The following is a 21876-nucleotide window of genomic DNA, read 5'->3' as shown; positions in this document are numbered from 1 at the left end:
GTCTGGATTTGCATGCTCATTTACATAGACTATGCAAATAAGGAGAGAAATGCAGCTTTTTGCTTTCTAGGTCAGAGCCTGCCTAGGAGAGGAATAAAAATGACCTTTTTTTAGCACATCAGCAGTAAAATCTATCTACAATAGCCTGTCTGTGCTGCTCTGCCTGCCTGTGCCCACCTCTGCACCTCCTCAGTACTAGAGTTTTAGAGCCTGGCCCACAGACTAGGCTGAAGACTAAGATTTCCTGGACTGCATCATCTCAGTCCCAAGCTCTATTTCTCCAGCTAGTGCTGAAGTAAACAGTGAGGTCTAGTTCTCACAGGACTAGAATTCAGGGTAGAAAACTTCTTAATAACAGCCTTAGCTTTGGGGTTGTTTCAAACACTGACTCTGGACAGCACTTGGCTTCTCCTTGTCTCTGTTTCATCAGATACCACATGGGGCAAAAGGAATTCTGTAAATTCCTTCAAAGCCTTGGAATGAAATATTCCTTGGAATGAAATATGCCTTGTGATCCCCAAGTGCCATCAGCTGGTGTTTGTGGAGCAGAAGCAGCAGCAGCCCTGAGTGGCTGGCTGCCTGCTGGGTTCTGCATGGCAGAGGATTCCTCCCAGACCCAAGCTGCCACCACTGGAAACTCAGGCTGCTTTGACATTGCCAAGTGCCTCCTGCAAACTGACATCAGGAACCTGGGCTGGTGAGTTCTGTTTCCCAGGGAAAAGGCCAGCACTGGTGTTCAGGGGCAGAGCCCAGTAAGGGGGGCAGAGGTTCTCTCTCTCCTGGGTCACACGAAGGAACAGCTGGCCCAGTGAAGCCCAGGGCTGCTGCTGCTGTGCTGCCCTCCCTGCCCTGAGCAGCTGCTGTGTGGCTGTCTCACCTGGATGGTGACAGGACTGTCGATGTCCTTCCTGTAGAAGATCACCTGGGTGTTGAAGACGGGGCTGGTGGTGTCGTGCTGCACCGGGGAGCGCCGGCTTTGGTTCTCACACTTGATGAGCACATAGGGATCTGCTCCTGGAACACAATCAGCAGCACAGCTCTGGGCACACAGAATGGCAGCTGAGAGCTGCCCAGAAACCCAGCAGAGACAATCCCCTCCTGTGCCTGGCAGCACCACAGGACACCAGAGCACGTCACAGCCACTGCTCCCTGTCCAGGTGAAAACACAGAATCATGGAACGGTGTGGGCTGGGAGGGACCTTAAAGCCAATCCAGTTCCATCCCCTGCCATAGGCAGGGACACCTTCCACTCTTCCAGGCTGCTCCAAGCCCTGTCCAACCTGACCTTGGACATTTCCAGGGATCCAGAGGCAGCCACAGCTTCCCTGGGCACCCTGTGCCAGGGCCTCCCCACCCTCACAGAGAACAATTTCTACCTAACATCCAATCTAACCCTCATACATGACCCCCTGCAATTGTTCAACATTCTAGAAATGCCTTGAGCATTTTTATTTCTTATTAAAGTTGATATTATCTTTCCTTTACAATAAGGAGTAAGATCCATTTTGGAAACACCAAACACATTCAAATAGAATGGGCCATTCCATCCTCTAATTAACTTTTAATTAAACAAAGGCAATACCATGTTTTTATTTCAACACAATTCTATCTATTTCTATTGTTAATGACAGAATACCTTTTTTTTCCCCACACCTTGCAACTTCTTAGATAAAGATGTTAAATAAACCCAGGGTATCTGTAAGGCTCATGAGAGTTTCTAACACGCTTTTTTTTCACCATCTACTTGAAAATACCACCACAGCCAGAAGGCAGCACAATTTTAGGCAGCTTTAGCTTTTTAACAAACCATACCCAGATGATTTCTCTCAAACTCATCACTCATTTACCAGACCAGGTACCAACACCCCACATGAACAAAGCACATAACAGCTGCATCCAAGGCAGGCACAGCCACTTCCATGTACAAGGCAGACACAGATTTGTCCATATGTTGCTCTGTGGTTACACCTGGCCAGAGCTGTTTCCCTGACAACCCCTCCCAGTTCCATGGCAGGTAGCAGGATATTGGCTTTTCTGATGGGTAATTGCCTTCCGTGTCACTGAACTGTGAATTCAGCTCTGGGGCATGGGGTGGCACCAGGCTCTGTCACCAGGGGTGGAGAAGCTGCCCCCTTTGCAAAGCAATGTGGAAAATGGATCTGGATAAAACGGGGTCTTGCCTGTCACCCCAGTGGTGTTAACAGCTTTGTCCGAGAGCAAAGAGCACAGCAACACCGGATCATTAACAGTAATTAAGAGATAAAGAGCATAAGGAGGGGTGGGGAAAGGGCACAGAGCTAAAGAGGTGACAGGCACATCTGCTGGATGGATGAGGGAGCAGTTAATGAGGGGACTGGCTAAGTGAAGGGAAAAGGAAAGAAAATATTTGAAGGAAACATTCAAATTCTCAGCAAGACCTCCCAAAGGGAGGTAGAAGGGGACATGTCACCATGATATTTTCTGAAAAATCCCTTTGCCAGGATTTCTTCTCCTGGGAAGTTGAGAAGCCTCAGAGAAAAATGTAAATAATAATCTGACTCTCTTCTCCTGTGTTTGCTGCCATGGAATGTGGCAGGTGTATCTTTGATTGGTTCCATGTGAATTGTTTTTACTTAATGACCAAAGCCAGCTGTGTCAGACTCTCTGGTCAGTCACAAGTTTTTATTATTCATTCTTTTCTAGCCTTCTGATGTATCCTTTTCTCTACACTTTAGTATCGTTTTAGTATATAATTTTTTTAATATAATATAATACCATAAAATAATAAATCAGCCTTCTGAAACATGGAGTCAGATTCATCTCTTCCCTCGTCCTGGGACCCTCACAACCATAACAGGGACACAAAATATTCTGACCCCATGACAGCAGTGCTGGATGGGTCAGTTGTTTTAGGAAAACTGGCTCCAATTCCCAACAAAAGCAAGCAGTGGGAGAGCACATGAGGGATCAGATGTTCTCAGCTATGGATGGCCCAGTTCTGTGCCTGGTTTATTTACAGGACAAAGAAAAAACACCAAGGTCTGCTAGAGTGGAAAAGCAGTGTCCTGGAATTGGCCATCAGCAGGGAACGAAACTGGAGCTGCTGCTCAGGAAACAGCTCTGGCAGTGGAAGGAGGGCTGGGTTCAGCTCTGGGGCACTCCAATGGCTCCAGCTCTGCCCTGAACCCCATAACAGCTCTCTCACCTCAGTCCTGGCCATGCTGCTGCCTTGGGAAGTTGTACAAAAGAACAGTGCAAAGGAAAAAGTTGGAATCTGTAAAAGCCAGAAACGCCTGAAGAGTATTGGCATTTCTAAGGCTTAAAGAAATCTGTGCTCAGTAGTCTAAGGGTGAATTTTTGGGTTTTTGAGAACTGCACCCAGGATCTAACACCCACACCCTGCAGCACTGCACCAAAGCAAAAGACTTTCTGGAAAACATTCCTGAGGGAATGCCAGCTGCATTCCCACTCTTCTACTGCTCTTCCCAGCACCTGGAGAGCTCTGACAGCTTCAGCCACTGGAAAAGGGCATGGCACAAACACCAGGTACAGTGCTGAGACAAGCACTGCCCTGGCAACCACAGGTTGCTTCTTGCAGGTGAATCTCTGCTACTCAGGCTGCTTCCACTAAGGATTCTCTGCTTCCAGGGCCGTCACACACCATGGATCTCAACACTCAGTTTATATTCTAAGTGGTGAAAAACAATTCAATGTACAAATCCAACATGGAATGTCATCGGGAACACTTAAAGGTGCAAAAGGTGATTTTTTTTCTCAAAGAGAAACTCAGGGAAAAGGCCTGACAGACAGTAGTGAGAGCCATCTTTAAAACAGGCTTGGGAATGAGTGACAGAAAATCCTCTAGCACAGAGTTTCCTCATCATCCTGCAGGCCTGCCACTGTGCTTGGCTCACAGACAGCTGGATCCACTTCAGAACACACTGACTTGGAGAGAGGTGCTTCCACAAGGAGCATCCAGGACTGAGTCTGGATTCATCCACTATTCCTGACAACAGCAAACCATCCATTATTTTGTCCAGACAGAGCAATGGATCAAAGACAGCACCAAGGAGGAGCTTTCCAATAAACATTTAAAATAAAAATTAAATAAATTTCCTCTGGCGAGGAACAAAGCTCTGATAACAACCAGCATTGAGCTGTGAAAAATGAAGACTCTCAGAGAGCAAGCAGGAGTAGAAAAAAAGCAAATGACAACTGGGCAAGTTTCCTAATTAACTCAACATCAGGTGCTATAAAGCCGTTTTGGTGTCCTTCAGGACACTTCCTCTGACAGACACACAGTCATGTACAAAGCATTTAACCCCTGTTCTACTTTACCCAGCTGAAAATGATTGATTGAAAACCATGAAGTCCTTCCTGAAGTGCTCTAATGAGGTAAATGTAACACACTACACGAGTCTGTGCCATTCAGCTGCCCCCTGGATATTTTCCATTTAGAAAATACACAGCCCTGACAGAAGAACCTTACTAATCCCCACAATTAGCTCCTCAGGAGGGTCTGACTACTCCTGCCCAGTTATGGACCTGCCCATAACTTGCTGTTGTGCATCCCCATATTCATCTGATCTCTCCACTGGAGCAGGTTTTACAGCAAGATGGAAAAACAAATCCCATAAATGCTCTGTTTGGATGATTTGTGATTGCTTACATATCAACCCAAATCATCTTCAGAGGACTTAAAAGCCAATTCCACTCCTCCAGACTCTCTTTCCACTTACCTCCCGATCTGTCTTGTTTCTGCAAACCCTCTGCAGAGTGGACTTTGATTTGGGTGACTCTGCGTGGGTAGCCACAAAGGAGACTCCAACACGTCATTTTAGGCCTATCTGCCTTCAGCTCCCTGAAAAATCATGGAAAAAGCAACCTAAGCAAAGAATGCCAAGCAAACAATCAACGGTTGTGGAAATCTGGCATTTTTAGAACACGAGATTCGTAGTTTTTCCTTATCTGCTGTTTTTGAATTCTGTGGTGCAGAAATGACAGATGTAAGAGATAAAAATAAAGCAAAGCAAAGTAAAACAAATTTGTGTTATCTTTTGTGTGGAAGCAAAAGTGGAGAAAAAAACCCCCAATTTTAAATAGTGGAAAATACTATCAAATCAATAAATAAATGCAGTGGGCCCGATTCATGAAGCACTGGTTCTACTCTTGCAGCAGCCACTGCTTTCAGAGGAGATGGCCACAGAAACAACAAATATCAGCTGTGGCCACAAGCACCAGTGCTCCGTGTCCTGACCTAGAACTGGGAGCCACTACAAGAACTGCACTAAAAAAGCCAAAAGACTCAAAATTAATCATCCAAGATGTCCTTAACTAAACATTTCCTGACCATGCACAGACCTGAATATTCTCAGAGGTGCTCCTGATGTCTCCAGGGCCCAGTTCTGGAGCCACATGAGCCAGGGAGCTGGAGGACAACCTGGCAAGCCTTTCCATGGAGCTGCAGCCTGTGGGCTCAGGAGGATCTATCTCCTGCAGCTGTGAGTGGCACCCACCTGAGTTTTGAGGGCACATCTGTGTAGAGCCTGAGGATGAATTTTGTGGGGACCCCTGGGATGTAGGTGGTTGGGACCAGGACGTAGCGGCCCTGCTGGAGAGTCCTCCTCAGGAACACGCTGCGTGTGTTGGAGTAGGGAGACGTGGCCACTCTCTCCTGCACCGTGAGCTTGTGCAGCCTGTACCTCCTGTTGTCCTCCACCTGCAGCAGGAGAGGGGTTAGGGACAGCAGGGCTAAGGGCAGGGCTCTCCCTGAGCACCACACAGCTTCTCACCCAACAAGGCAAATCGTCTGGCAAGTGTTTTCTCATCCAGTTAAGCTGTGGCACGTGAAAGTTTGGGGCTGGTAAAGACAGGAGCCCACTGACAGAGATGATGTGATGCTACTGCAGAGCTTGGAACACTTCCAGAGATGGACACACAGCCCAAGGACTGCACCTGCTCAGACAGGGCTGAGATCCCGTGGAAGAGGTTTTACAGCAACTTCTGTGAACAAGATCCCTCTCCCTCCCTTCTCTAGCCTTTCACAGCAGGCTCCCAATCCAGATGCACACAGCTGGATTTTCTTTGCCCTTTCCTGAATACAAAAGCCACAGAATAACCATGCATGTTTTGTTCTAAGCCTTGAAGTCGTGCTTAGCTGTTAACATCCCCTCCAGGGGACTGGTATTGCCAGAGCACAGTTTAAATCTAAACCTCTCTCTCAAGCAGTTCTTGAGGCAAAGGCAGCTCTTCATTCCTTTCTGGCAGCTCTCTTCACAAGGCCTTTAGTCATGCTAATGAGCCTGGTGTGTTAGAATAGATCTAAAATAGAAAAATTATTGATCAGAAATAAAAATACAGCACGGAAGCTTTTAGGAAGGTGTGGTTTTCTTTTTCAAGCCTTTCCAAATTACAGGCATGAACAAGGGAAATTATTCTGCTTTCTGCAACAACGCTTTTCAATATATGTGGTTAACAGGTGATTGGCAAATGAGTAGGTGTGATGCAGATGTCAGCAAATCTAACCAACTGTTAAAATTGACTTTTTTTTTAGGGTAGGGCCATAGAATTAATGTAGTCCCAGGAGCTGTAGCAACAGATGACAGGATTACCCCATTCGTCAGTGAAAGAGCTCCCCTCCTCTGAGTTTGAGTGCTTTCATTTTACTCAATTTGCCTTGAGAATGCAATTAAATTACCTTTTGGGATCCCTGTGGTTCCTTTTCCCATATATTCATTTCCTGCTCACCACTCCAGCTTTTAAAAATACTTTTTTTCCAAGTGGCAACAGAAAAACTGCAGACTTTTCAACCTCATTCTTCTAGCTGTATTTTCTGGTGAAATGGAGGCAGAAGAAGGAGAAAAACCCTCCATGTTTTAAGTATTAATATCATTTTGTCTTTCTCTAGAAAGTTTTGGGGTAGGAAAAACACTTAAAATTCTTTTGCAAGGAGTGAAAATTATTTATTTCAAATAAATGAAACTTATTCAAATAGAGTTTGAGCTGAACTAAAATCAGTTGAGTTCCCATGGCCTGAGTTAAGCGCACACACGAAGTCTGAGCACAGAGCCAGACCCCAGGACAATCCTGGTATATTATCTGAAAGATCCATTTTCAAAGTAGTACCTAAAAGAGTAAGTCCCCAGACTCCACAGACCATAAGAGAAGTCTATGCCTGAATTTGCACATGCTGGGAGAGAAAAGGGCAGGAAGGTGGGAAAGGGAGTAGGAATGGATGAACAGATCAAATGATTATCTAGATTTATCTATCTAGAGGTAGATCTCTAGCTGCCAAAGATCTCACTGTCAGGGAGAAGCAGGACTGAGCAAACTGAACAAGCTCTGCACCAGGAGCACAGCTGGCTGCCTACCTTGAGGATTTCAAAGCCAATTGTGATGTTGTCTCCTTTTCCTTCTTTCTTGTACTTGCGGCGATCCTCCTGCTGTAAGGACACCAGCACTTTGTCCTGGGCCTTCTTAACATCAAAGAGGTACTGGGAGGAGAGAGGAGAGGGAAGAGCTGTTGGAATTTTACCCTCAGGAGGCTGAGGGTAAAGCCATCACCAAGGAAATGTGTTGTCTTAGGTTGGAAATGGGGGTGTGTGTTCTATCCCATCTGTCAGGGCTGGGCAGTTCTCTGCTGTCCATGGGGTGCATACAAAGGAGACAAATGGAAATACATTTGAGGGAGGAAGGAGAGTTCTCCATGGAACAGACGTTGCCAGCAATTCACAGCTGGAAAATGAATGCTAATAGTAATTACCTTAAAATCAAAAGTATCAGGTAAATAAAAGGTATAGATGAAAATGGTAATCTTAGTGATAGGACATGGGGAATGACCTTAAGGCGAAGCAAGACAGGTTTAGACTGGATGTTAGGAAAAAATTTTTTCCCTGTGAGGGTGGGCAGGCTCTGGCACAGGGTGCCCAAGAAGCTGTGGCTGCCCCTGGATCCCTGGCAGTGCCCAAGACCAGTTTGGACACTGGGGCTGGGAGCAGCCTGGGACAGGGGAAGGGGTCCCTGCCATGGCAGGGGGTGGATTGAGGATTGAGATGAGCTTTAAGGTCCCTGCCAACCCAAACCATTCCATGACTCTCTGATTCTGTGAAATCACATAAAAGACAGCCTGGGACAAAGCTACAAAATAACTGGAGTCAGCAGGAGGATGCCTCATTTGAAAGAAAAAGACAAAAGATAAAGTTTTATTTAGCTATAAATCAGGAATCAGATTAAAAAAAATAAACCAGACTCCACATGGGGTCTTAGATAATTTTTGATTCTCTTTTAACTAAACAGTGCCTATAAATTTCAGACATAGTTATGTAGGGCCTGCAAATGAAGGAATCTTTAAAATCTTATTTAAAAGGCACTTTGTTCTGCATCTACAGTTCCTATTTAATGTGACAATGACAGGAATGCTAATTTTGGACTTCTCAGTTTTCCTGAATACCCAGTTAAAAACAGCTAAGAAAGACTCCCGCATCTCTACCATACAAATATTTTATCCAAACTATTTACAGTAAACTTGAGTCAGCTTGAGTCTAAGACAAATCAAAAGAATTTATCTCAAGTTTAAGCAGTAGTTCCCATCTTACTAAATCTGACTCGAACAGTTACATTATTAAAAATCACTACCAGACCAGTTCATAAGTATGAACAAAAGAAGGTCAGACAGATGTTTCTTAATATGACAAGGAATTTAATTAATTAGTTCATTATTAGAGACTCCTTTTAATTTTGCTTTGTGCATGCAGAGGACAAACCTGAGTTGTCAGGACCAGAGGAAGGAAGAGGACATTATTTACCCCAAGTTTGGATAGATACTGTACTCTCCCATCCTCAAAGACACTTAAATGTGAAGAAAATAAATAGAAACATAAACCTGCAGCAGTGCACAGCTGGGTACCATGTGCACCACATGTTCTGATTTAAGCAGAAATTCCCTGGCAGTGTGGAGAGGAATATCATCACTGGTTCAACTCCCCCCTCCCTTTTCCTTTGACTGCTGCTGAAAAACAAATTACTGAGCTTTGCTCTGAGGTAGATATAGAGATTGCCTTGGCTACAGAACCATCCACATCCCTCTGCCTTGGAGCTCTGCTGAACAAGGCCCCATCCCAAGCTCTGATTTGTGTTTTTGTCAATTACTGCAGCAGAGAAAGCACAGGGCCCTGGGAGAGTCCCAGGGGTTGTAAGAGACCCTAAAAAGTGAGATATAAAGATACAGCACCACCCAGTAAGGCATATTTTAATTCTTGTCCCTGTTGAGCCATACACCCGCCAGGCAGCCCAGGGTGCTCCAAGGCCATGGAGGGGTGGAAGGGCAACGAGTGGAACCAGCAAAGTTCTCCTGGTCTGGTGACAGCTCTGCAACTGTGACCTTCTCCTGATGGCACCTCAGCTGTCCCAATGGGTAACGATCTAGAAGTCAGCAGGTGACTGTAGAATACATAAATACTTGGCTGAAATTGCCTTATCAAAGGGACTGGAAGTGTGACAATCCCTCCCTGCACAGATAAACCTCACAGGAGGCCTCAGTGCCAGGAGAACAGAGAGATTATCTCTAGATTATGGTGGGGTGTGCCACAGTAACCTGTAATGGCCCTAAGATAACAGAAATGTGTTCCAGCACTGCTGCTAAGAGCCTTTTAATCCACTGGCCCAGCGATAACACTGCAATACAGAGGCCTTCCACTGCATCAGCATTGCACTCAGCTGGAAGTGTGCATTTGTTCTCTGTGACAGCTAAACACTTACAAATGAGACCAGACAAGGCTTGGAACACATCCAGCATCTCACAGGGCAATACCTGAATTACATCATCCCCTGGAAGTGAGGCACTGACAAAGCAGAGCAGTGAAGAGCTGCAGGATGAGCTGGGAACCTGAGTTCTGACGTGAGCAGCCGGGCTGCACTGCTGCAGCATCCCGCTCTGAAAACACAGGCTGCAGGCAGAAACCTCCCTTGCAAGTGCAGAGAAGCAGATGCAAAAATATCTTTAATTAATCTGGACAGAAAGATCCATTTTCAAAGTAGTAACTACCAAAGTAAGTGCCCAGGCCCCACAGACAGTAACAGAAGTTGTATGTCTGAATTTGCATGTGCTGGGAGAGAGAAGGGCAGGAAGTGGGAAAGGGAGTAGGAATGGATGAACAGATCAACTGAATAGCTTGAAATGACCAGGTAGGATGAGACAAGGAAAATTCTGTAATGCTGACAAGGGGGTGAGCTTGGGGAAGAGATCAGGTACTTCCAGAATGTCACAGTATTGCCAAGGGATACTAACTAAATACAGTGGATCAAATCCCTGAGCTGTTTAAGGGGGTTAAGTGAGTTCTGTCATTAAAAAATCAGGCTTGCTGCCTTTCTATGACTGGGAAAATGAAAGAAGTCCAGGCAGGACACCAGTAATTCTGTTGTGTGTGTGACTCACCAGCTCCAAGCATGATCAGTCCTAAATAAATATATAAACCATTCTGAGAAATTGCACCAAAATCATGAAACACGCAGTAAACAGCACACTCCCAGGGCAATGAGATTTCTGTCTAGTAGTCACTGCCAACTCCTAAACAGGGTGGTTACTTCAGGAGCCCCAGCAAAAGTGGGTACACTTCAATACCTCACAAAACTTCCCACCTGGGGGTTCTGCAGGAAGGTCTCGGTTATCGAATACCTCACAAATACACAGGGGTTCCCACCTGGGGGTTCTGCAGGAAGGTCTCTCTGTTATCAAAGCAGCCCCCAGCTCGGTTCAACAGGGGCTCTGGATGCTTTGCCCAAGCCCCATACATCATTTCCTTCTCCCAGGTCTTGTGGAGGCTGAAGCAGGAGGTGTTCACAGTCCTGCAGATGTCCACATCTGTGAAATTCTTACACCAGTCCTCAAACGTCATCCTGCTCCAGGGAACACCAGGGGAGTAATGGTTTGTTTAAAAATAAACAGTGATATTCACAAAAAGAGCCAAAACAAAACACAAAATCTTCCAGTAACTTGAAGAGGAGTCATTGCTCAGCTGTGCAGGGGACAAACTGCTTCACTGGAAAGCTTTCCATGTGGAAATACTCATGAATCCACAATCACAGGGTTTTAATTCAGAGCAGAATCACTCAGTGTGTTTGGTCAGACCAGGATCTGTCCTGTTGCATCTCCTAAGCCTAAAGGACTGCTTGAACCTCCCAGGCTGGATTTGATGACACATTTTACAAAGGCCAAAGAGATCACCTGCAACTAAAGCAGGATCCACTCATTATTACAGTCCTTATTGTCACATCTGTCCTTGAGCACAACTCCAACCTCTGCACTCTGGACAGAGCTTTTCTTTAACCCCATCTCACCTGTGCCTGCTAAAAGAAGGGGCTGGACTGCAGAGCAACTGAAAACCAGCTTGGCTCTTTGAATTACCATCATGGCCTGGCTTATTCATGGCCCAGAGCCAAACCCTGCAGCTGCCAGTCCAGACAAAGCCAACAGAATAATTTTCACTGTGAGCCCTGCCAGCTCACTTGATGCAATATTGATCATTTCCTGAAGGACCTGCTGGGCTAAGGATCTAAGCTTTAAGCAAGGTCAAAATTAATAGATCTCTAGATATTGTATAGAGAACGAACATTTGGAAAGCACCAACAAATATCACAAATATTCACTGGATGCAACTCTATTTTTAGATGCCTCAGCCATGGCTGACCTACAGACAGGCACAGTACTCAGTAAACAGGGTGTGAAATGCACATGGTACTTCCTCAGGTATTTTTGCCCATTTCAAAATTTAACTGGTCTAAACGGTGTTCAATACTGGGCATTGTGTCATGTAAACCAGCACATTTTCTCCTGGTTTCTGAGAGAATATCCTAAATACAGACAGTAGATTCTGAGAGCTACTGATTTTGTTCTACTAGCTTGAAATCAATTTTTATTATTCTTCCCTGTCATCCCTTGGGAGCTTGAAAGAAACAGACCTTGGGATAACTTTAACCATCTGTTTTTGAAGCTGTTAATTGGCAGATTAATGACAGTTACTCAGTGTAGCCAGTGTCTCCAAACCCTTCTCATCACTCCCACTCACCAGAACTCTCCATCGTTCTCAACAGTGAGCCCCAAATTCTTGCGCTCAGAATCGCTGACTTTCTTCCACTCTTCAGAACTAAAAGGAAATAATTTTAAAAAAAGAGAAATAAAATCAAAACAATAAAGATGATTAATAACTTAAAATACAAACTCTTACCTGGAAAAAAAATTGAAGTAAAAATCTCTCCTGATCTGTGGTTTTAAAAAGAATATCAGAGTACTGAAAGGGCAGATGATATTGATGAAAGTGTGAGGCTTTCAGGAGGAGTTTTAAAACATTAATTGATTTGAAAGCTACTAAAAAAGAAAGAGATTAATAGGAAATAGGCTCAACTGGAGCAGAACTTTATTGATTTCCTTTGTCACACCCTCCATTAGGACTCTTAAACACTTAAACAGCTGGTTTCCAAGGTCACAGGAGATTGACTCCATTCCCTGAAGGCCCCTCAAATGAAACCTGGTTTTCCTCCTCGGGAGATTATTGAATGCTTCACTTAGACCAGAGTATTCTCTTTGTCTTTTAATCATCTTAATAAAACAGGCCTGAGGTCTGAGATTTCCCCGGGGGCCTTTGAGAAGAAACTGCTGGAGCCTGAGCACAGTGTCCAGTTTGCAGAGGGATATTCCAGTGCACAGACCCTAAATTCCAGCAGCCTCCTGCTGAAACCCAAACCAGACCCTGTTCCTGCTGGGTTGCACCAGACAAACAGAGCCACAACTCCCCCTGCCCCTCCAAAAGCACTGGAGGCTAAAGCTGAAGGAGGCTGGAAGGAGGGAAGGGAGGCTGCTCACCCTAACAGCCATTTTCTTAACCTATTTGGAAATTGTCAATTTAATTCCGTTAGAACAAAAGCCATGGGCCACCATCAGAGTGCTCAGTGCGGGCATGAGTGGCAGCTGTGCCAGGCTACTGGAGAACCCTAAGGGCTTCAGCTGAACAAGATACAGCAGCTCTTTTGTGCATTCTCTGCGTTTCATCCGGACCAATCTCTCTGAAAGTAGTAGATTTTTGCTAGCTAAAGCATGGATTATAAGAAATTAATATGTTGCTGTTAAGAACTCTGCAATGTTAAATACTAAATGCTAGCTGGTGAGCCCAGTGCTGAACTGTCACATATTTTTCATGTATAAATCACCCCTGATGGGAGACATCCCCTCCAGCAATCATTTCTCTTGCTGTGGAGGTACTTGCTAAGTCGGTGGCCCATGAGACAATTAATTAAAAAGTTAATTAGAAAGAAATCACAAATATGGCACTTTTACAGCATTTTTCACCAATCACTTAAATTATCTACAAGACTTTTGCCATCCCCAGCAGCTGGAAATGACAGATGAGAAACTGAGTCACAGACATGCTCAGTGGTGAAGCTGGGAACGAGCCTTGTGGTCTTGACTCCTGAGCTATTTTTCTTCCCATGTTCCAGTGGGCTAGAAGAATGATGTAAAGAGTAAATAAGGTCCAGGGAGCCATAGACTCCTCCAGGACATGCTCATTTTCTCAGAGGAAAATGGGCAGAGATGCACAGAGGTCCAGCCATCTCTGAGCATGGGTGTGTCCCACCAGTGTTTACCCACAAATTGCAGTGCCCCAGCACAGCTTCACCCTTGGACACTGGGTTTGCAGCTCCTACCTGTCACTCCAAGCACCATGCCATTCTTTTTTGCCCCAGGGATTCCTCAGCCTGATCATGAACAGCTTTTCAGCCTTGAAGGAGAACACCAGGCTCTCCCCGAGGCGCAGCTTCCTGATGGCAGTCATGGAGTAGGCATGGCCCACGATCAGCCCCATCTCTGTCTCTGCTTCACTGGGCCGGCCAGCAGACTCCTTGGGCATGAAAAACAACCATTAAACAGGAAGAACTCACATCTCTGAGATGTGGCAGCAGCTCTCTGGCCACAGAGAGAAACAGACAACTTCCCAGGCATCGTTCTGGGAAAGGCTGTGAGAAGATCAGAGAAAAGAATGAGAAACAATTCTTATCTTCATTTGCTGCACCTGGTGTTGTGAACATGTGGAATGTGTTATGGAGATTTGTTTACAGACCCTTCAGGCACACAGCCCCTGCAGGCTGTGGTTTCTTAATTAGCCAATGGTGATGGTGTTTTAACTAAAGGACCAACTAGGTCCACTTGTAGCAAACTAAGGTATAAAACTATGGATTTCTTAATAAAGAAACTATCAGCCTTCTGAAATACATGGAGTCTCTATCAATTATTATCCAGCCAGGGACCTGCTGTGCTGACAACCTGACAGCTCCATGTTCAAGGGGAAGGACATGAAAAATTTGTTTTTCATTCTCTTCCTGAGTGATTTTACTGTGCATAATAATAACAGCACCGGGAATCAGAACTAGGGGCTCACTAGTGTGGTGGTGTTAGTGCCAGATAATTCCAGTGCCAGACAATCCCAGGGCACAGGGGAATCCTGCCTGCTGCAGTCAGCCTGTCTCTTCCTGGCCTCAGAGTTAGAGACAGGGCTGATGGAAAATCAGCCCTCCCAAAATCTTGGCATCTCTACCAAGTGGCTCTTCTGGACACTGATGGCTGTGCCCAGACTGGTGTCCTCACCTGGGCACTCATGAATTTAGCTGGTGATCCAATGGTTGTTCTTGTGTTGGAATAAATTAATAGGAAGAACTACTGGTAGTGGGTAAAAATGAGAGAGCACAGGCACACGTAAAAAAGCTTCCAAGCCGTTTGCATCCTGTACCTCACTCACTCCTGGCAGGGCTCTCTTGTTTGGCAAAAGGAAGATCTCTAGGGTGCTTTAGGAACTGGGTTTGCTCATCATAAACTCCACATAAGAATCCCAGTTTCCAGCAATGATCAGGCTGTCCCTAAACCATCCTAAACTAACCCTAAACTGTCCTGTTTGATGACCTGGGCCTGATCAGATGCTGATCTAAGAATACATAAAAGTAGTCAAGCTCCGAAAAAGAGCACAATTTCATTTAATGCATCTAAATCTCCTGATCTAAACCCAGAAAACAGCACCATACAAAGATGTTGGAGTTGTTTTGATGGTCTTGGATCCAGATTCTCCTCACCCTCACAGAATCCAGCCAAGCCATCCTTGAGTCTCTCTCATCTATCACCCATATGGGCTATCACCCACAGGGCCTTGAAACACTCATTCCCTTGGACATCAAGGAAGGAAGATTGGACTCAGTGCAGATCCTTGTAATTACCTAATTAATGCTCAATCAAGCTTGGCTGGGGTGGAGAGAGCAAGAGGTACGACCTCTTGGTGTTACTAATGCAAATATTTAAATATAAATATATTTTTATCATTGCATGTTAACATATTAGTATAGTTATATGAATATTTAAGTATAAATAAGGACTCACCACATGTATGAAATGCACATAGTATTTCCTCAGATATTTTTACCCATTTCAAAATTTAATTGGTCTAAACAGACAAGGTCCTTGTCCTAAGGCAAATGTTGCACTGATACAACAATGCTCAGTCCCCAAAGGTAAGAAATCACATTAAAAAAATAAAAAAGGGGGGGGGGAAGGAGAAATTCCTATCAAATTGGAACTGACAGATGGGCTGGCAACTGTGAGAGTGTCACCAAGGCCTCTGTGCCTCTCGCTGACAGCAGCTCCCATGGAATCAGCTCAAGTGTTCCCCAGCCTGGCTGACATCCCCCTGGCTCTGGGCTCCCCCAGTGTAACACTTTCCCTGGCATTTTTCACAACTAACAGCAAACAAAGAGTCCTTGACAGCACAGGAGTCTGTAACTTCTCCTGCTGCCTTTATCACCCCCCAGGCTTTTCTCATTGCTGGCCTTTCCCACCTCATTCTGAAGATACTTATTTATTTCTTTATTCAAATGAGATATTGGAGCATCTCCTGTCTGTTCAGATTTCCAAATGGTGATGCTCAGGGCCATTCTGTAATCCAAGGCAAATGATAACATGTTTGTAAGGCAGCAATGAAGCCACTTGAGTATTAAATATTCTACACCTAGCAAGCTCCACTGGGTGTAAATTACATCAAAACGTGACAAATGCAGGCAAACTTAGGAATGGCCTCTCTGTTATCAATGTTTAGAAGCATTTGTGTTCAATTTGGAAGGCAGAAACATAATGCCAGGAATCAGTGAAAGCATTACAACTGCCTAATTAATTGCTTTTTAAAATACAGCTCCCTGTACTGAGTCAATCACCTCAGCAAATTCTTGTTAAGAAACAGAACTGCTCTGGCATTTGGGAGCAGCCCATCATTCTGGAAACAGTGTCTGCAGTAACAATTCACACCAGGCAGTCTGCTCTGTCAGCCTGAGCAAATCAGATGGAATTCTTGCAAATAAAAATTCAGGCCTTATGGAAAAAAGGTAAAACAAAACCTAAAGACCCTGAAGCTTTTGTTTCTGAGCTGTTTCCTGATGTTGCTGGAAGGGACAGTCCCTGTTCTATCTCAGGGTAAGTTCGTGTCCCCAAAGGTACCAGGTGTATCAAATTCAGGGTGCCCCCCACGTGAGGAATGATTGGCATCTGACTCCGTGATTCAGAAGGCTGAACAATTGCTTGATTAAAACTATACTATATCACATTAATACTATATTATAACTACACTAAAGAGATACTAAAGAAAAACCCATGACTGTCTGAGACAGCCAGGACACAGCTTTGAGACAGTTGGCCAAGGAATGAAAACAATCCTCAGCAGAATCCAATTAACAAATCACTTCAGGAAACAATCTTCCTAACACATTCCACATGAGCCAAACAACAGACGCAGAGAATAGAGATAAGAATTGTCTTCTCTTCTCCTCTCTGTGCTTCTCACTGCCTTCCCAGGAAAAATCCTGTGTGGATTTGGGAAAGCTTGTGCCTACTGCTTTCTGTGAAGAGAGCTGAGGCTACACCAGGTGTTCCTCTTCGGTGCCTGATGCAGGACCATGCATGGCCAGGGCCAGATCAGCAGGTAACATTCTGAGGAACCCCAAAACCAGCAGATTTTCTGCTGTTCTTCACAATTCCACAACTCTCTTCATACTCACAGGTATTTCTGAATGAATCATCCTCATTCACAGATAGGAAAAGGTTTAGGTGATTTAACTAAGACCAGCCTTAGCTAAGGCCTTGAACTGAAGCAGGGGCCATGGGGGGAGGATGCTGAAGTGCACTTAGATGCCAACCTTGCAGCTCCTAGAAAATTATCCCTTTTCTGTGGGCTGCTGGATTAGTGATTCACTATAAGTTATTTAAAAAAAAAAAAAAAACATTTAAAAGCAATTTTAAAGGAAACATTCAGGTGCCATTGCAGTTTGTTAGCCCTTCACATGATAACAGCTGTAAACAAGGTGAGGATTTCAGCACTATCCAGCCAGGGCCTGACATTGCAGACTTAGAAGGAGAGTTCAGTCCAGCTGTCAATGGTTTGCCCCCTGTGGCCAGGGGCTGGGCCATAGGTCCTTTGTGAAGCACAAAACATCCTTTGGGAGCTGTTGTTCATCCATCTACTAGCACAGGACTGGAGAGGGGTAAATCTTCCTCAGAAACCATCCCCTCTCTACTGACTAGAGGAACTTCAGGGCCATGGACTCCTAATCTGGGCACTGGGTTACCTGAGCCACACATGAGCCAGCACAGGCAAGTTCTGTAGGTTAATGCCAGTGGGGAGATTATTCAATATATTGACTGTATTGAATATATTCAATATCTAATAGCATTGCCTGAATAACCAGGTGAGCTCAGCCTTTCAGCTCAGCTCCACTGTTACCCTGGGCTGCACTGGCACAACCAAAGTCAAGAAGTCTCAGCAGCTCTGTGCCAGAACTGTTTTCTCTAAAGAGATTTCTCTAAGAAATAAAGCAGTTGAATGCTGCTATCTGCTGTGTAAATTAGGGTGGATTTACCTCAGGTCAATTCACAACTGTGATCATTCAGAAAAAAGAATTTCAGACACACAGTGAAGTGGCAGCACGAGCACTTGTGATTGTATTTAGTGGCTCCTGAAGCTGGAAGCACTTGTTAGATTTCTCCATACAAAGCTTTTGCAAACATGCAATATCCTAATAAAGGTATTTCTATAAACCCTTAAAATCCAGCTCTCTGTACTCACTGAAATGAAGCAGCTGATGAACCCTCCTCTTTTATGCACTTTCATCAAGTCTTCAAACAGCTTCATCTGCTCAGGAATAACCTCACCATATTTGCCCTCTTCCAAACTGATGGATTCTGCCACTGCTCCAGTGAAATCCACCAGGGCTTCTGTAGCACAGCCTCCATCCAGGGCTTGGTAGGATCCAGCCAGCCTGGGGGCAACACAGAATATTCTGTGTTTACAGGGGGCTGGAATAAGTGCTCTAATTTGGCTTGAATGTAGGGAACATGTTTGTGTCTCACCAAGGAAAAAACAGAACAGAACATAAAAGCCTGAGCAAACTGCAGATAAATCTTCCCTGGTTTCTAGGATCCTTAAGGATTTGGGCTGCTGAAGTAGACTCTATTGCAGTCATTTATGATTTTAACAGAGATTAAAGAAGGAGTTTTCAGTCTTTTTTAGGTTCTCTTCCAGCAGCAAAACTAAAACCTATGGAAAGTCTGACAGAACTGAAAGACAAAACAGACAAAGGGACAACGCTGAGGAGTACAAGCACAACGAACCAGCTCATACTTAGCATAAGCTTTCTCCAGCAAAGCACTCCAGAATTCATTTCTCACGTTGGAACGGCAGTAGATGAGCTCCCCATTCTCAGTTGGCAGCAGATCATCCACCACCACCTCTGTCCACGCTCCAAAGCGCCAGAAGCGGAAACGGAAAATCCCAGCGTGTTTCCTTGGGTTTTTGGGGTCCCACTCCTGCTCGTTGTAGTCTGGAATCACCTGATAAACCATGCAAGGGTGTGAAAAATGCCAAAACACTTGTTTTTAGAACTTTAAAAGTTTAATAGTAATAAAATGGTTATAAAAATAGTAATATAATTACAGTAATAAAAATTTGGACAATTAGGATTGGGACAATATGAGAAAATAAAAACAAAGAGTTACAGGCAGTCCAGGTACCTCTTTCTGGGCAAAATAAGCCTGAAAAAGGACACAGAGGATTAACCCTTAAAAGCAACAGCCTGTTGTATATTCATACACCTCATACATGATGCATAAATTCCATTCAAACAAAAGAATCTGTCTGGTCAGTGTCAACTTCTTCCTCTGAATCCTGATGGTGTCTTCAGGGCTGAGCAAGGCAGGAATAAGTTAGTTTCTTCTGATAATGGGGCAATAAATTCTTCTGCTCTGAAAGATTTAGGTGTCCTGTGGCTGCTTAGACCTCATCCCTTTCTTTAAAAAAATATCCTACATACCTAGTTTCTATTTTAACATTATGTTATAACCTAAAACTATATTTAACACACTACTTAAGAAAATTAACAGCATAACTTTCTAACATAACACATATAGTATTCATTTTAATACTTGCAAAAAGCCGATCATAAAATATGCATTTCTCACAAAGGGGAAGTTCAGCAAGTGCACTGTGCTGAGGTTTATTCCCAGGGCAGACTGCCCTGGAACATGTTAAAGAAAGGGAAGATTTGAATCCACCAAAATTCACCCCTTGTTAGTCCTATGGAGAAAAACAACCAAGGTTAGCTTGGTTTATCAGCTTTATTTCCTGCACCACACAGAGCAATCACCCACCTGCTGCCAGAGGCTTTTCCTCAAAGCCAGGCAGGAGCATGCAGCCACAAACCAGCAGTTCCCCAGCTTGCCCTGGTGGAAGTCATGGGAGCTCATTCCATCCACAAGCAGGTGGGGGTCTTCACAGAGGTCCTGGCAAAGCAAACCAGAGATTGCTGGAGACTCCACTCCCAAAATTATCACAGCATCCTTCCAGTCAAGAAAAGCAGCAGGAATTGGTGCTGCTGACACCTGAACTCTGAGCTTCTCCTTGTCAAGCTTCTGAAGGGGGGGATGCTGCCTCAAGATTTTAGCCTTTATATTTTTCAAATCCTGTGCTGCAATAGTGCATAACTCTACACTTCATATAAAGTGTTAACTACTGTCTTCATACTTTGGTCCGACAGAACAATCCCTCCGGGCCTGGAACCCAGGGATAGCTTACAGCCTCAGGTCCTGAAAAGTATAAACAAAAGTGAATTGGGGGGAAGCAAACTGGTAGCTTACAGCCTCAGGGAGGAGGAGGAAGCAAACTGAGGCAATGTGAAGCTATTACTTGAAGCTATAATTGGGGAATGAACCTCTGATATGCAAACAGACCAAACTCATATCAGCCCAAAGAACTCGTGACCATCGTGCATCTTGGGTGTAGCCTCTGCCAGGCTCCTGCACTGCCCAAGGTGTGACCATCGTGCATGTTGGGTGTAGCCTCTGCCAGGCTCCTGCACTGCCCAAGGTGAACCTGCTAAAGGCCTTTAATAAATACTTTATTCTCTTAACTTTGTCCAGCCTCTGTTCTAGGTAGCCACTCCCAGGCATCATCTTGACTGCCATTCCTTTGGCTGACACACTGACCCTCCTTCACCAACAGCCTGGGTCACTGCAGTGCCCCCAAGCCCTCAGCACCACAGCAGGGAGAGAACGCTCTTTGTGAAGCACACCTTTTATTCTCTGGGTCTCATAACTCTCATGGCTCTGGCTCCTGTTAGAACTATCTGTCCCTCCTTTCATGGCTCCATCTCTATCCACGCACAGATTCCCACCAAAGCATGGCTGGATCTTCCTGGGGTGTCTCCCCGCTCCTGCCTGGATTACCCCTTGCACTAAAGGGAGAACCTCTCAGTTTCATGGACCATGGCAAAGCCACAGGGGTGCATTTTGCAGCAGTGGTGTGTTTGTCCCCACAAAATCCTTGGCAGAGGTGTCCTGCTGAATGGAGAGGGAACCTCCCACCAACACTTCAGCAGAAAGGAATGGGACCATCCCTAACTGGTGTGGAGTTGCAGGGTTCAACACAGTGACTGCTCCTGACACTCTCCTGTCAGTCACTGCTCTTCCTGCCTGGCTGAGAAGATGGCAGAGCAGGCAGTGGCAGGAAATTCTGTTCTTTCACAGTTTAATAACCTTAAATTTCAACACTGTGGAAATGATCCTATATCCAAGCATTAGAAATGCAGAATAAATAACTCCATCTCATCTCAAAATGGCAGGAGAGCCCAGATTTCCTGCAGTCTGTCCTGTCTGCCATCAGCAGCAGAGGAAGGAGCTGTGCTCCTTACTTATGGATTCTCTTTGGCCTTTGGTAATTAAAGATGATGATCCCAAAACAGCAGGACTGCCACCCAAGCGTGGCTACAAACCACAGGCATCTGTCCCTCTGATGTGACTCTGACAAACCAGAGGCAGATGAACTAATTTCCAGAGAAAAGAGCCACCTCAGTGCTCAGCTGATGGAGAAACCTGGGCTGGTTTAGCTGATGGCACCTGAAATCAGCTCACAGCATGGAATTCATAGAGCTGCAGCCGTCCTCCTTAAGGAAATTATATTTTTGGCATGAAACTTTTATCATTAAATAACAGCTGACATTTTAAATGCCTTTTGGGAAACAAGCAACTGATCATTACATGACACTGCTCTCCTGTCAGGAATTCTCATGTATCTGCACTTAGAGAAAATACAAAGCTTATTAAGATACCTCAACAAAAATCTGAGTAACAAACTGGTGCCCAGGAGGAAAACTGAGCACGTACAAGATGCTCACCAGCATCATGGACAGATTCATTCGGCCTCCCTGGATGCTCTGACATGGAATGGCACTTCAGAGATGTAAATTCTCCTAGCTGCAGTGGTGGACAGCAGTTGGCCACTTGGCTTTCATGATGATAGCACACATCCCACATCCACGTGGGCCAGATTC

At 44.9% G+C, this 21876-nt stretch overlaps 1 protein-coding gene across 1 annotated transcript in view; it reads right to left on the bottom strand.

Annotated features, from left to right (window-relative positions):
- The window catches only part of CAPN6 (calpain 6), a 50288-nt gene that overhangs the window by 3290 nt on the left and 25122 nt on the right, over window positions 1-21876 (bottom strand). Inside the window, exons 4-13 of the mRNA XM_041484774.1 lie at window positions 19700-19831; window positions 18675-18883; window positions 18120-18312; window positions 13675-13868; window positions 12042-12119; window positions 10677-10872; window positions 7350-7472; window positions 5496-5698; window positions 4719-4840; window positions 878-1014 (exon numbers count right to left, since the gene is read on the bottom strand). Coding sequence (XP_041340708.1) covers window positions 878-1014; window positions 4719-4840; window positions 5496-5698; window positions 7350-7472; window positions 10677-10872; window positions 12042-12119; window positions 13675-13868; window positions 18120-18312; window positions 18675-18883; window positions 19700-19831 — 1587 coding nt within the window. The remainder of the gene's footprint in view (window positions 1-877; window positions 1015-4718; window positions 4841-5495; window positions 5699-7349; window positions 7473-10676; window positions 10873-12041; window positions 12120-13674; window positions 13869-18119; window positions 18313-18674; window positions 18884-19699; window positions 19832-21876) is intronic.

The sequence above is a fragment of the Pyrgilauda ruficollis genome, unplaced genomic scaffold (genome assembly GCF_017590135.1).
Source record: "Pyrgilauda ruficollis isolate IOZ18807 unplaced genomic scaffold, ASM1759013v1 scaffold67, whole genome shotgun sequence".
NCBI classification, from domain to species: domain Eukaryota; kingdom Metazoa; phylum Chordata; class Aves; order Passeriformes; family Passeridae; genus Pyrgilauda; species Pyrgilauda ruficollis.
Note: the sequence above shows the minus strand (reverse complement) of the source record. Positions and strands in the feature narration are given on the sequence as shown.